Raw genomic sequence first — 14,063 nt, forward strand, 5'->3', positions numbered from 1 at the left:
GCTTTAACATGAACACTGTACAAGAATTGCTTTTCCATGTTTTGATAGAAGTCTTCTCAGCAACCCTATTGTTTAGGCAGATAGAGTATAACATAAGAGTTTAGATTTAAATATGTATACCCGTTTGTGTTAAATTGGTTCGTTTGGTTAAAGACACATTTCTAACAGAAAAAAAAAAAAAAAGCTTACCCCAAACTTACAGTTATCCATTCTGCCTGCAAGTAAGTCACTGTTGCCAAATATCTCATAAATGTAATAGAGAAGCATTAACTGTTGTTGGAACATTTGCCCTTTCTGATCCATGTAAGCTGAATTCTTTAAAATTGTGATTGGAAAGATACTGAGTTTTCTTTTATTCATGAAGTGTTCTGATAGTTTTAAAATGGGTTATGGTATGTTTGGTTCAACATAGGTTTGCTCTTGGTTAGGATATTCATGTAAGTGCAGCTTCCAAAATTTTCAAGGTGCATGATATACCTACTTGTACTCAGAGTACTATAAGTATTCTGTATTTATTTTTTAAATTAGGTATTTTCATATTATCCTTGTTAGAATGCGAGAGATTATGCACTTTGCATACAAAGAGTACAATGTTCCTAGTAAGCCAGATGGAATCTCACTTCCCAAAAAAACTGTCTTTCAGCCCAACTAGAACATTAGCAACAAAAGTGTTGTTTGTTTGTTGTTTTTCTTTCTGAAAGAGATTAATAAATTACAGGAATGTTAGGGTCTCATCTTATGTCTGGCTAGGATTGTTAAACATAACTAATTTAAACCGAACTGAGAGAAATGTGCTTGTTTATGTAAAGTACTAATCTGAAAATTCTGAGACATGACCATACTGCTGTGGAGATTACATTTCTTTTTCAGTATACCAGTATGTATTTATTTTTTAGAGGGATCATCCTGCTTTTATTCCCGGTGGTCAGTTTTCCCCTCAAGCTCTGGGAAATCGATCCAGTCCTCAAGCAATCAGTAACCCTAGACAAGCTGCCTATGAGATGAGAATGCATGACAGACCGAATTCTGTAAGTAGAAGTTTAAAGGTATTTATAAATAAAAAGGAAAATAATCATATCCTGTGTAATTCTGGACAACGTTTTCTCTAACCTGTCAGGTTATCTTGAAAAGCGGACCAAGAAATATGTATTTTTCAGAGAAATGGCTTTTAATACTCAATCATTGTGAGACTACTTAAATAAAATTGTGTTCTTTATTTTAATGTTTGAAATAGTATTGCTCATGAAGTAGTTAAGGGAATGCAGATGTGGGGTGAATGCATCTGAATCAAATATGGTGACTACTCAGCAAACCCCTTTGGCATTTGTGGAGTCAAACCTTCTGAGAATATAGTTTTAGAAGCTTCATCGGTAGTTTTGTGCAAGACACAAACTGATTCCCTGAGCTGGAGATGTTCTTTTAATACATATATTTTCTGTTTACTGCTTTTGTAATTTGTGACATCTCTGCACTCTGACCTGTTTGGTTATTAGTTTTCTGTTGGGACTTCCTGCCTCTCAGCACTGTGAAGAAATAGTAAAACAGGCTGAGAATTATTGAGGTATAGCTTGAAGCTGTTCTTTCATATCCAGACTTGCATGCTTGAGAGGGCGTATGTGAAATGCACGTAAAATGTGTGCATTTTGTTTGTTTCAGCGATCGATGTGTGTATAAAGAACTTGTATTAATCAGGAAACTGAAAGACCAGTATGTACGAAAAAAGACGCAAGCTGCCATTTACCAGTGTGTGCACAAAATATGGTGTCATTCCCCACCATGACTTTTCCCCCAAGCTGTATGTCTCCATTATATTTCAATAAGTTCTCAGAATTTCTAGTATAATAATAATTTTCAGTACCTTTTTTTTAGCAAGAGCTTTAAACAAAAAATCAGTCTTCAATAATAAACATCTGTCTCCTAGATCACTTTTAAAGAGTACGTGTATGTTTGTGTACATATATAGGTAATACCTAATTTCTAATACCTTGGAAAGGTATTAGAAGGCGATGGGTAACTGGAAATACGTTCAATGCTCTGTTAGTGGTCTCAATTGTTATATTGTTATTAAAGTTAATATTCTTTCTGTTCATAATTTTTCACTGAAATACTGAACGTATTTCTGAGAAAAGGTTCTTTTCATCATGAAGATTTACTTTCTGTCTTTTAAGTCTGAATAAATATAATTTGCTTTATTTAAAATACAATTTCTGCTGTTCTTCCTTTTTTAATCTTGAAACTTTTGCACATGGGTTAAGCAAATCAGTTCTTTTATGGAATCTATGTACTTGTTGAGGTTTCTTTTAAAATGCCAATTCTTATTTTATTGCAGCTATTTATCTTCACTTTGTAGAACTGAAAATGGCCGACTTTTTTTGAGACTATCATATTAAAATACATAAATTTGAAAGGAGGTCAAAGGATCAGTTGTGAGAAAACAGTATTTCTGCCAGTTTTGAATTACAAGCAGTATTTGTATGGTACTCTGCATATGCATTTTTCACTGTCACTGTAAAATGAAGTTGTAACATGAGCTGTAGGACTAAAGACAACAGTTGTATTACAAAATTGGAATATATCAGTGGCATGTCTTATCATTTTATAGTCTTGTTTGTTTCATCTTTTTTTTTTTTTCTAAAATACAATGAACTTTTTGACTGTATGAATCAGCGCCTGCCTTCTAATAGAAAGATGTGTTCTTTTCTTTTGCTGCTTGGCTTCATAGCTTAAGGATTGTGTTGCCTTGATTTTTTGAGGAACTAAAATAATGAGTGTGATTTTTCTTTATCAAATAGCTGTTAATTTTAACTTGAATTTAAAATGTCTAATAAATCCTTCCCCTCCCCCCCCCCCCCACACTTATTTGTCATAATTATGACCCTAGACAACTTCATCTCCAAATACCAGTCTCAATTCTGATGGCTCCCCATCCCCGGCAGGAGGAATTAAGCGAAAAGCTGAAGATAGTGACAGTGAACCTGAGCCAGAGGATAATATCAGGTGAAGCCATTTTTTGTAGCACTTTGTTAGCAAATTGCTGAAATAGATGCAGTCTAATTAATGCCATTTAGCTTAGAGCAGCAGTGCCTTCAGATGCTTTTCTATGATCTTTTTATCCAGCGGTAATTAATGTGGAGGGTTAGAATATTCAGTAAATTCCAGTGAGATGTGTAAGCTATAGCTGTTAAATCTAAGTATCTAGATTAGTATGCGCGCAGGTTTTCATCCTGCAAGCCACTACTCCCTTTGAGACCATGCGCTAGATTGGCTAGACATCCACTGTTCAGCTTTGATTATGTGAGCTGAATGCCTCTGTTTTCAGGTTGAATTTTTGAACTGTTTAACCCATAAAATTCAGTTGCACTTGCATGTGCAGCATTATTTATTTTGGCTATCACAATAGGTATTCCTCCATCTTTGATTAGTAGCAAGCTCATTTTTGGCTGCAATAAATTTTAAAATATTATTCCCTAGATGATTAAAGGATAGGAATTTGAATAGAATTAACTGACAGTGAATTACCAGTGAGTGTAAATTTATCAAAGGTTTAAATCAGGCTATTACCCTTTAAGTCAAGGGTGAAGACCTTGTAATCTTTGTTGAAGTTGCTGTCCTGATAAATGCAACCAGTGAATATTGTATTCTGTTGAGCCAGGGGACATATTTAGTCATGAGAAAACAAAAAGGGTTACTTCATTGTGAAGTACTGATCACTAGTGTACTGTAGTGTTGTCATGACATTTGTTGCATCTAGCCAATTTGATCTTCCAGTAAGATAATCTGGCTGTCATTCCTATTTTATTTATTATATATGCAGATCTGAATGAATGGGTTTTGTCATTGTGTTTTCTATATTGGTCAAGCAAAATTTATGTCTAATATCAGAATAAATGTTAGTGTCATGTTTTGCATTTGAATTCTAGCAGAGATGCTAAAAGAAGCTTTAACAGTGTTTTATTTGTTCATTTTAAAGCAACTAGCATGAGTGAATTGTGGGGATTTGTAAGTCGTAAAATTTTTCACAAAGGTGGTACTGACAAGCCAGTGGTTATGCTACATTTATCTGCAATTTTTTAGTTCTGCTATAGCTCAGAATATTTATTTAGATCCTTTTCTGATTGAAAAATACTTATTTGATTTTCATTGTGTTGGGAAATGTTGAACAAATGAATTTTCTTAGACTTTTAAAAGTGTGATTTGTATGAAGTTGTATTTAGATGAGGGTGGAAATAGATTTAAAATAATCATTTTGAGGTTACTAAGTAAAAATGAATGCATAAGTGGACTGGATGCAGAAGTTGTTTACAAAAATACCTTTTGTAATTAGCATGACTTTAAAACTAGCCCAAATAGTTCTGGTCAGCTAGCAAATTTGGGTGTTTGTTGTATTGTCATCTTACGGAAAGGATTTTGAAGCTCTTGTAGGAATCCAGCTGCCAGGGAACTCAGAGAGTCTTCTGCATGGACTGCAGATGTTCCTGACTCTTTCCTTAAAGACTTTAGCACAAGCAGCTCTTGTCCTTGCTTGTCTGGCTATTTGTCTTAAACTCTTGAACATGTCCCTTGTTTTTTCTACCTCCTCATCAGTTTGAGCCATCTTTGAGCTGGCTCAGGTTGAATATAAGTACTATCCCTGTACTGGTCAACCAGCTTGAAATGGAAGCAAGGAAAAGATTCTTTCTGCAAAACAGATCTGCATCTTGGGCTGGTGTTTTTTGTTTGGTTGGTTTGTTTTTTAAATAAGTTTAAAGCAACCTTTGTTCACTTTTAAAGGCTTCATATACTATATCTACTGTGCTATGAGACTGTCATGCCTAAGTTTGAGCTGACCTGTCTGAATTACATACAGAATCTGTAGGACACATGTAACCTGACAGGTCAACTCAAAATTAAAGGTGCAATAATGACAAATTTTGAATTGCTGAGAAAAAGATTATACATAAAAATGAAAACCATTATTAGGGCATTATCTGATTTAACCAGTTTGTAACTTGCTTTATTATAGTTCACTTAAATACTGAAATTCACGTGCAGGTTGAGATGCGTGTATAAAATGCATGCACCACAAGAAAAAAAAAAAAAAGATAGCTTTGTGAGGAAGGCCAGTTTTTGAAGCATGACATCATGGTTGAACCAAACTTTAAGTAGAGCTTAATCTGTTATTTAAAACTGGCTTTGTAGATAGCAGTTTCTAAACTGAGCCAGAATTTCCCCCAAGATTTCTATGTCTGTTAAAGCTAACAAATGGATGTTTTATGTGCATGTTAATAGCTTCTTGCCTGTGGCACAGTTGTTCTCAAAATTTACATCATCTCACAAACAATCAGGAACACGGTAGTTGTAGTGAGCTGATAGGTGTCCTAGGAAGAAAAGCTTTGTAGTCTGCAAGCGGTGATGCCTGCTGCTGCCCATGACATGCATTCCCCCTGCTCTTTTTTTTTTTTTTTTTTCTCCTAGAGGAGCCTCGGGTATATATTATCATTACTTTTCATAGTATACTTTTTTCTTGAAGTGTGGCGTTATGTTGCGTTAGAACTGATGAGGGATTCAAATGCTTGTCAGTGATGAGCATGCGGTTGTTTTCCCTGCCCCATCCCTAAGTAGACATAAGGGGGAGCTGTGTGAAGTGTGATAAATAGTGTCTGAGACTGCGTTTCTGACTCCAGCATCCCCCTCTGGCATGAAAGATTGAAAATCCCTCTGTTAAAAGGAACTCATCTAGTGCAAGACAGCAAGCACCGGGTTCCTGAGTTGCAGATAATTCTGCTGGTAGTCATAGCTTGTGTGAAAAGTAATAGAAAAGTTGGTGATTATTATTAACAAAATAATAATTTGGTTACTGGCCCTCTTTTGCTTGGGAAGAGTAGTAAGAATAGAGGTTAGTGTGGCTACAGGAGATTAAACCCCCTTAGATAAGGAAGAAGAAGAGTGTTTTTGTTTCTAACGGAAGAGTTGAAGAGCAAAACTCAAATATGAATTTTGGTAGTAGATTCCTGATAAGGAAGATGAAATTATGGACTAGGAATAATAGACTGAAGAATTTGAAGAATCTTGACAGTAGCACCCTCGTTTCGAAAATGTACTCTGCTTCTAACTAGGACTTTGAGGATGTATTTGTCAGGATGATAGCTTCAAAATTTCTGTGGATTTTCTGTATGTTGGCCATCGGATTCTATTATCTTGCTGTTGAGTATCAGTTTTCATGCTTTCATTTAAATCAGTATTGGTATAAAAGTGGGATTAAAGTAGAGAGTTATTTTGCTTTAAACTTTAATTTAGAAATGTAAATTGACATATATTAACATGTATTGACATCTATTTATATTTATTACACAGGTTGTGGGAAACTGGTTGGAAGCAACGCTACTATAAAAACAAATTTGATGTTGATGCATCTGATGAGAAATTTCGTCGTAAAGTTGTACAGTCCTATGTTGAAGGGCTTTGCTGGGTTCTCAGATACTATTATCAGGTACTTAAGAATTTCTTCCCTGGAACTTTAGTTTCCTTTTGTGTCTGCAACCTTCCTCTTTTCAGGAAATAATAACTTTTTTATTGCTTATTTTCACAAAGCAATCATTTTCTGAAGATATAAATGCATTCCCATTCTATTTGACACTTGAAATTTGAATGCAGTTTTTGTTTCTGTCGTACAGTAACAATATTTCTTAGTTTATTAAGAACTGATGCATGTTTTTTCTTTGCAATACATGGCTGGTGAAATCGCAATGACAATGAGCAAACAAAGGACAATGCCTGTGAAATCCTAGTAAGAATTTTGAAGGAACAGAGTCATGGTCTTCTCCATAGATTGTAATGATGTTCCATGAAGTGCTTTGTGATTGAAGTAATCTGTATCTGATTTAAATCTTTTGATAATTGAGATGTCAGATTGGCAGGAGATTAGTTAGACGTATTGGCGTTAGTTGCACTGATGGTTAATAACTAGTTTCGTGCTCTGCGAACAAAGTAAGTTATATTTTGTGTGTGACCTGGGAATAGAATGTGCCAGCAAATTAAGTTTATCTGTCTCAACATGGTATGTAGTGTGAATGCAGTGCCATGCAGACAAAAGTGCACGCTTCTCATAGGCAGCTCATACCTGTCTGACTTAAAGTACAGGCAGGGCAAATATCTCACATGGATGCAAAAAAACATAGTTTTTTATAATATGATTTTTTCCTTCCCTTGGAACAAAAAAGGGGGCATTCTTTTCTCTTCTGCTGTATTTATCAGTTAGGGCTCTGACTTGCATGTTGGGTGGATGAAAACAATAGAGTTTAAGGCTTGCAAGTTTGTTGCAGCTGATCTGCAGGAGAGCTGAATTTAGCTGTGCACATCCTTGAGTAGCTCCTCTGGCAGAGGAAAAAGGTCACCCAGAGTTAGTGGCCACCTTGACATGCAGAAATTCCCATGATCCTGCACGCAGTTAAGGTCTGCTGAAAGCTTACTTTGTTCCTGTTAATTGTGGCAAGATGTATTCCTAGAACTCTATACGTGCCCGTGTGTCTGAGTTGTGTAAATAGATTAGCTATAGATGTCTGCTGGAAAGCTGTGAGTGCAACCTTCAGTATTGCAGTGGTTAAAAAGGAAACAAACAAACAAAAATCTGCAGAAGACAGTGTGGATTATAAAAGAATTTGTGAGTAGATGTTCGTGAGAAAATACTTATGAGATCAAAATATTTACATTCATTTGAGCTTTGTAAAAATTCAGGTTCTTTTATTCAAATGAGTGTGATATACAGTCATTGCTCTGTGTTGAGCATGCCACAGCCTAGTGTAAATATCATGGTGTGTTTTTATAACTGTTCAAACCTCAGTACTATTGAGAGGCTTGTGTTTTTAAATGCCACAATGCTTTAAATACAGGAGCTGATAAACTGACAGATACCCAAACTTAAAACAATACAAGCAAGTCCCTATGCAGTGTTCCCTAGTTTAACATATAAAACCCATGTAGTTAATGAGACGTATGTGGGTGACTCCTTGTTCTCCGGAGTTTGTAGATGGAAGTAACTGATACACACAAGGATAGATTATTATAGCTGCAAAAAAAATAAATCAGTGAGGTTGATAACTTCAGGTTTCATGCAGGACCACAGTGCTCTCAAGAAAATTGAGGAGGAGTGCAAATAAGATCTCAAGGAAAAGTGGCTGTATAGAAGTATTTCTGGTTGAGTAACGTTCCAAAGGAAAACTTGAACATACACAAATGTTTAAGGCTTTATTTTTACTGCTTTGCTTTGTATTCAGATTACTCTAAAAGAGGACAAATCTCTCTAGACCTTGTTAAAAAAAATAATACATTGCTGACTTAAAACAGTGTAGCAATGAAATGCTTGCATGTGCTAGCTATACTTGCTTAACAGAGCTGTGTGTAGGCAAGATTGTACAACCTGCTACAGGTGGGCAGTCAGTTGTATCAATACGGAGCAGCAGGCAAATCACTTTTGGCCCCTATGGAAGTTAGATTAGCAAACTGTTGGACTGGAGGAATGTCAAAACAGGTTTGCTTGATTTTTGTTTTTGTTTGCCGTGGTACAAATTGCTTCCAGTATCCACTGTTCATTGTCCATAAAACATCTGAAAGAATGTTATGTGCATTTCTACTCCTATAAAAAGCTAATAACATAGAACATGCACCACTAGTAGAAACATCTGTTTCAGGGGAAAAAGATTAACAAAAAGCCCATATCCACCTGGCTTCTGAAACAGACTGAAATCACCTGAGGAATTGTATCTGATATTGAAGTTGCTGTAGGTTTATACCAAAAACATCACTGGAGGAGCCTCATTGACATTTACTTATTCAGAATTGGAAGTCAAAATAGTAGGCATTGTTTCAAGTGCTCCTGCTAAGATAGCTAGCTGAAAAGGTGAAAACTTGACTTAGACCTTGTAGAGCCACATTTCCTTTAAAGTGTGTTGTGTTCCGATGTGTTTGAGCTGATTTTTTTTTTCTTCTTTTTGAGGATTATTTTACGACTTTGAAGTGAATGCACTTTATATTTACCAGTATTCAAGACGAAAGAGTGAGAGGGAAAAGCAAAATATTACCTCAAGTGCTTGTAGTGCTTTTACTGAATAGAAGAGTATCAGTTTAAAACAATACTTTCCAACCTGCAACTAATGCTGTTCAGATGGAATGCACTCTACATCGTGTGAATGTCAGGTTTCTCTGGTCCCTCATATTCCCAAGTTAGCAGTGGGATATAGCTTTGAAAAATGGTAGTGCAAGTTCTGTGCTGCCAGGAAAGTACCTCTATTCCTGTTGAGACCACTGTAATGGCTTTCTGAGTTGCACAATTCTACTGTTTATATAGTTGTGGAGAACTTGAGAATTCCTCCTCTGCGTTTCCATGTTCTGAGATGTGCCAGCAGCTCTACACAACTTGAAAATATGTCCAGTTGCTGTAAGCTCCTTGACTTAACCCCAGGGGCTGGTTAACTGTATGGATAGACTGTGTTTTCCTGCTCTTTGCAAGACACTTGTTGATTTTATTGGATTTCTTGTGCGTGTGTGTGCATGTTTTTTTCTAGAGGGGGAAGAAAAAAGCGTGAAGTACGTTACAGTGTCCTGAAGTTAAGGTTAAGAACCTTCTGTAAGGTGTTTTGTGTTGTTATGGTGCTAGGTCTGTCTCTTTGGCTGTCTCCCTTAGTGACTCAAACCTAGCACATAGCAAGAGTACTTTGGCAGAGAAGTCAATCTGCTGTTCTGTGCTGCTGAGGAAATGCCTGAGGTCTCCATTCACTGTCCAGTGATCTCACTCGCTCTAATCTGGCTATGAAAAGTTAAGCCCCAACCTGAAGTCCAGAGTACCTTTAGAGGCAAGAGCTCTTTCTTTTCTAACAACGGGGACTCCTCTTCTCCCAGTTGACGCTGGGTTAAATTTTGTCAACTTTAGTTACTGGGCTACATGATTTTTTTTTTCCTTTTGCACTTTTGATTTGCCTGATTTTGCTTGTCTTGTTTTGCTGTCCTAGGGTTGTGCCTCCTGGAACTGGTATTACCCTTTTCACTATGCTCCATTTGCTTCTGACTTTGATGGTATTGCAGACATGCCCTCGGATTTTGAGAAGGGCTCAAAGCCGGTAGGGCATTGTTTATTTATTTATGATTTAACAACTCATTAGGAATGTCCTTCATCAACCTGATTACTTTCAACAGTTCAAGCCTCTTGAACAACTTATGGGAGTATTTCCAGCTGCAAGTGGAAACTTTCTGCCACCAAGTTGGAGGAAGCTCATGACAGATCCGGTAAGAATCCTTAGTGTATTTCTCTCTGTAAGGCATCCTCCTTAGCAAAGGGTCAGCTAACACAAAACTAAGTACAGCTACATAGCGAAGCTTCATAGTATTCTGAGCCAATTTCATAATTGGTTTTAATGATTTTTTTGTTTGTTTTTCTCATATACAGGAATCAAGCATAATTGACTTCTACCCTGAAGATTTTGCTATTGACTTGAATGGGAAAAAATATGCTTGGCAAGGTAAAATTTCAAGTTGCTTCTTTTGAACTACAGTATGCTGACCTTAGTCTTAGGAATCTATGTTTTAAAAAAGAAAAAAAAAAAAAAGAAAAAAAAAGAAAAAAATGGAAAATCATCTTAGTGAGATAATGACACACAAAGTAGCAAAGGTAACTTGTGTTACTTGGTGTGGGGGAGATGTATTTTGCAGCAGGCTTATTTTTAAAAAGAAATTTATGTGAAGAACAAATTATGGTTGAGTAACTGATTTAGGATTGGCAATGATTAGTAGTAATTTTAGCAGTCATTCTAGATTTGTTAATTTGTCCTGAACTCGATTAATCATTTTTCTATTTTTATCAGCCTTACTATGTAATTGTCTCTTGTCTCCTTTGCATTTAATTAATGGATTTTATTCTGTTCAATCAGTGGCTCATTAGTACCTTGTGAAAAATGCTGTGGGGAATATAGAAGTATTTGAATACATACAAAGAATGAAAAAATAGATACTGTATTTAATGTGGTCTCTTCTTTTAGAGAATATTAGTTTTAATGAGCTGCCAAATTTTCTACCTGGTATGCAGCCAATAGTGTTACATCTCCATTAGGTGTATAAATAATGATTTGGGCACAAACTGAAACACACAAAATTCTATCTGAACATATTAAAACACACTTGAGGACTTCAAACACTGGAACGTGCTGCCTACTTGGAGATAATCCAAATCCAACCGGACATGGTCTTTGGCAACCTACTCTGGGCCCCCTGCGACCATACTCGAGCAGGGGAGGTTGGACTGGATGATCTCCAGAGGTTCTGGCCAACATCTGTGATTCTGTGGTTCCTCCTCTCCCAAATCCTCTTCTGCCTTGAAATAGCAGTCAGATACACTAGTGCCTTATTCGTGATAGTGTTCCAAAACCAAAGAGAATACACCTAGGTATTAAGAGATGTGTGTTGCTTAGCAGGTTTTCCCTCTGTAACTTGAAGCCCTTCCCCCAGGTGTAGTTCTGGCAACTTTTCCTCGATCCTTATGTCTGGTTATCAAATTTACAGTTTAAAGCAGTAACGTTTTAGATAGCTTCCAGTAGCTTTCGGTAATCTGTGATGTTACTTTTGATTAATTTAATGCTTAATTGCATTATAAACTTTTTCTAGATTGGCATCTGGAATTTTCATGTTTAAGTGGCAGTTGTGAAACAAGAAATATTGTCCAAGCTGGAAGTATCGTGGTTAAATATTTTCTAGTGCTTTTGATGAAATGTTTGACGATCTTCCTTTTAGAGTTGTGATTATGCTTCTAAAAGCTCACCATTGATCCTTTTTGTAATCTCTGGGGTTAAGAACGCTTCCCATTTTGTTGTCATTCTGCCAGTGGGTTGTGAAGGTGAAACTAAAGTGTTTTCTAGGGTAGGCTTATTGCTTTTTCCCCGCAGTAGTAGTTATGTTCCAGCTGAAACTTGAACGTGGCTGTGGTCCAGTGCTGTCTTTGATAAAGCAGTAGTCAGTGTGGAGGTTATCCTCCTGAACTTGGTGGTAATGAAGAGCAGTGCAGCGTTCTTGCTTGGTGTGGTTGGCAACAGAAGTCTGTACGGCTCTGCGCCTTGCTCCACAGTAAGCTAAATAATATTCTGACACGTTCTGTCAGTCTAAGTACTGACTTATTTAATGCTTTTTCATGGTTTCTTCCAACTTGCTTTTGTAAGAGAGGTAACAAACTTAAACGTAATGTGTCATTACATTTAAAAGCCAAGTTTTTGGTTACACCCCTTCCTTCTTCCACCTTCTCCAGGATAATAGTATAAGTTTTAATAAAGCCATGTGAAGACCAAACTTGCAAAACAAAAGTGGTGCAGGCAGACTAAGTTGTAGATAAGGAATCCACACCTGTGGAAGTTCAGAGTCTCTGTGAATGTTATGTAGCAGAGTTTAATGACAAAGGTCTCTGAGGTCTGCCTGCTGGTACAACTGTTACTAGATGCAAATAGGAGACTGTGAATGTTATCAGTAGGAAACCTTTGCTGTCATCTTGGTCGGATAAAGCTCTAGTGTTTATGGTAAGGGAAATAAAGTAAAAAACTAAAATAATGACTCCAAATTCCTACCTTTAATAAGGATAACAGAATGAAGTCTTCACAGAACTTTCGTAGTAAATTTCTTAGTGCTTTTTCAGCATTGATAATAGAAGAAGTATACTGGAACACACCAGGGAAGGCTACTCTCCAGCTTCATCAAATGTGATTAAGAGTGGGCTCATAGAAATGTGAGATGTGCTGCTTAGCAAGGAATTGTGATCCTGAGAGGAGCATCCATGTTATTTCAGAGTTAAACTAGTAGCTGGTATGAATAGTCCCTAATGGATAATATAACGTGTCACCTCATGGCTGAACTTCATGTGATTTCTTCCCATTATTGTCTCCTAACAAATTGAACAAAGTAGCATTGAATTATTTCAGGAGAGTAGCAAATGAGATAAATAGTGACTGTCCTAATGAGCTCATCTTACTCCTAAATGTAGCAGGTATGGGTAGTGGATACTTCTTGAGTGTCTGGCCCGGACTGTGGAGAGGGAGGAGGAGGAGAAGAGGGATGCTCAGATATAAGCATCCCCTTCCAACCTGTATTACTGCTGAACCACATTGGGTGGGTTTGTTTGTTTCTCCTAAACAGCTTGTGGGGTCACAAACTGAGAATTTAGGCTGTTTCTTTTTTCTGTGCTGATGTGACAGCTCTTTGTTGGGTAAAGAATTTCTTAGGGCTCTCTGTCATATCTTTTCAGCGCTACCCTTTTAAGAGCTCCTGCTTATCCTTCCTGAAGCCATAGCAGCTCAGAATACAGCAGTTCAAAATCTTTTCTTTGTGATTTATTACAATGTCTTGTTAAGTTGAGATGTCTGAGCTGTCTATTTCAAACTTTTGCCAATCAGTCGTCATTTTGAGAATTTGGTATTCTGGGTGGTTTAAAGCAGTAGTAGTCTGCAGAATGGTGAATCACACAGAGTATTGCACTGTGTAAGTAGCCTAGATGGTTTCAAACGGTGGTAGCCAAAGCTAAATCCTGTGACAATCATGCTTTCCCAACTTCCTGTGCTATTCTTTCTCTCCTATTTTCCCTTTTCATCCCAGAATGAGAACACTCCAGTTCATTTACTCTAATATAGCTTGATCTGTTATGGAGGACCACATATGATATTTATTCTTCTGAACAGTGTGTAGCAAAGATAACTTTCAATGAGATGGTGTCACAAGTTAAGTGATTTTTGTAATGTCTTGACTTTTTCCACTCGAAAAGGAGGATAGTATTTTGTCTGTTGTTCTACTGCTAGATGTTTTAGATTGGGGATGAGGGATGGTTACTTCTCTGGGTAGGTTGTTTGTGGTTTGTTTTTTTTTTTTTGGATGCTTTTCCCTTAGAATGTCTCTGAGATGAATAATTCAATTTCAGCAAGCATGAAAAATAATGGTTTGGTTTTCACAGGTGTTGCATTATTGCCGTTTGTTGATGAGCGACGCCTTAGAGCTGCCCTGGAAGAAGTCTATCCTGACCTCACTCCCGAAGAAAGTAAGAATTGTGATATGTTGTTGTGACTGTG

The 14,063-nt window shown here is 36.8% G+C and overlaps 1 protein-coding gene across 1 annotated transcript in view; it reads left to right on the top strand.

Moving 5' to 3' along the window:
- The window catches only part of XRN2 (5'-3' exoribonuclease 2), a 50,875-nt gene that overhangs the window by 11,623 nt on the left and 25,189 nt on the right, over positions 1-14,063 (top strand). Inside the window, exons 15-21 of the mRNA XM_068675168.1 lie at positions 897-1,028; positions 2,882-2,997; positions 6,334-6,469; positions 9,984-10,091; positions 10,168-10,257; positions 10,418-10,490; positions 13,949-14,032. Of these exons, the coding sequence (XP_068531269.1) occupies positions 897-1,028; positions 2,882-2,997; positions 6,334-6,469; positions 9,984-10,091; positions 10,168-10,257; positions 10,418-10,490; positions 13,949-14,032 (739 nt within the window). The remainder of the gene's footprint in view (positions 1-896; positions 1,029-2,881; positions 2,998-6,333; positions 6,470-9,983; positions 10,092-10,167; positions 10,258-10,417; positions 10,491-13,948; positions 14,033-14,063) is intronic.

The sequence above is a fragment of the Anas acuta genome, chromosome 3 (assembly GCF_963932015.1).
Source record: "Anas acuta chromosome 3, bAnaAcu1.1, whole genome shotgun sequence".
NCBI classification, from domain to species: Eukaryota; Metazoa; Chordata; class Aves; order Anseriformes; family Anatidae; genus Anas; species Anas acuta.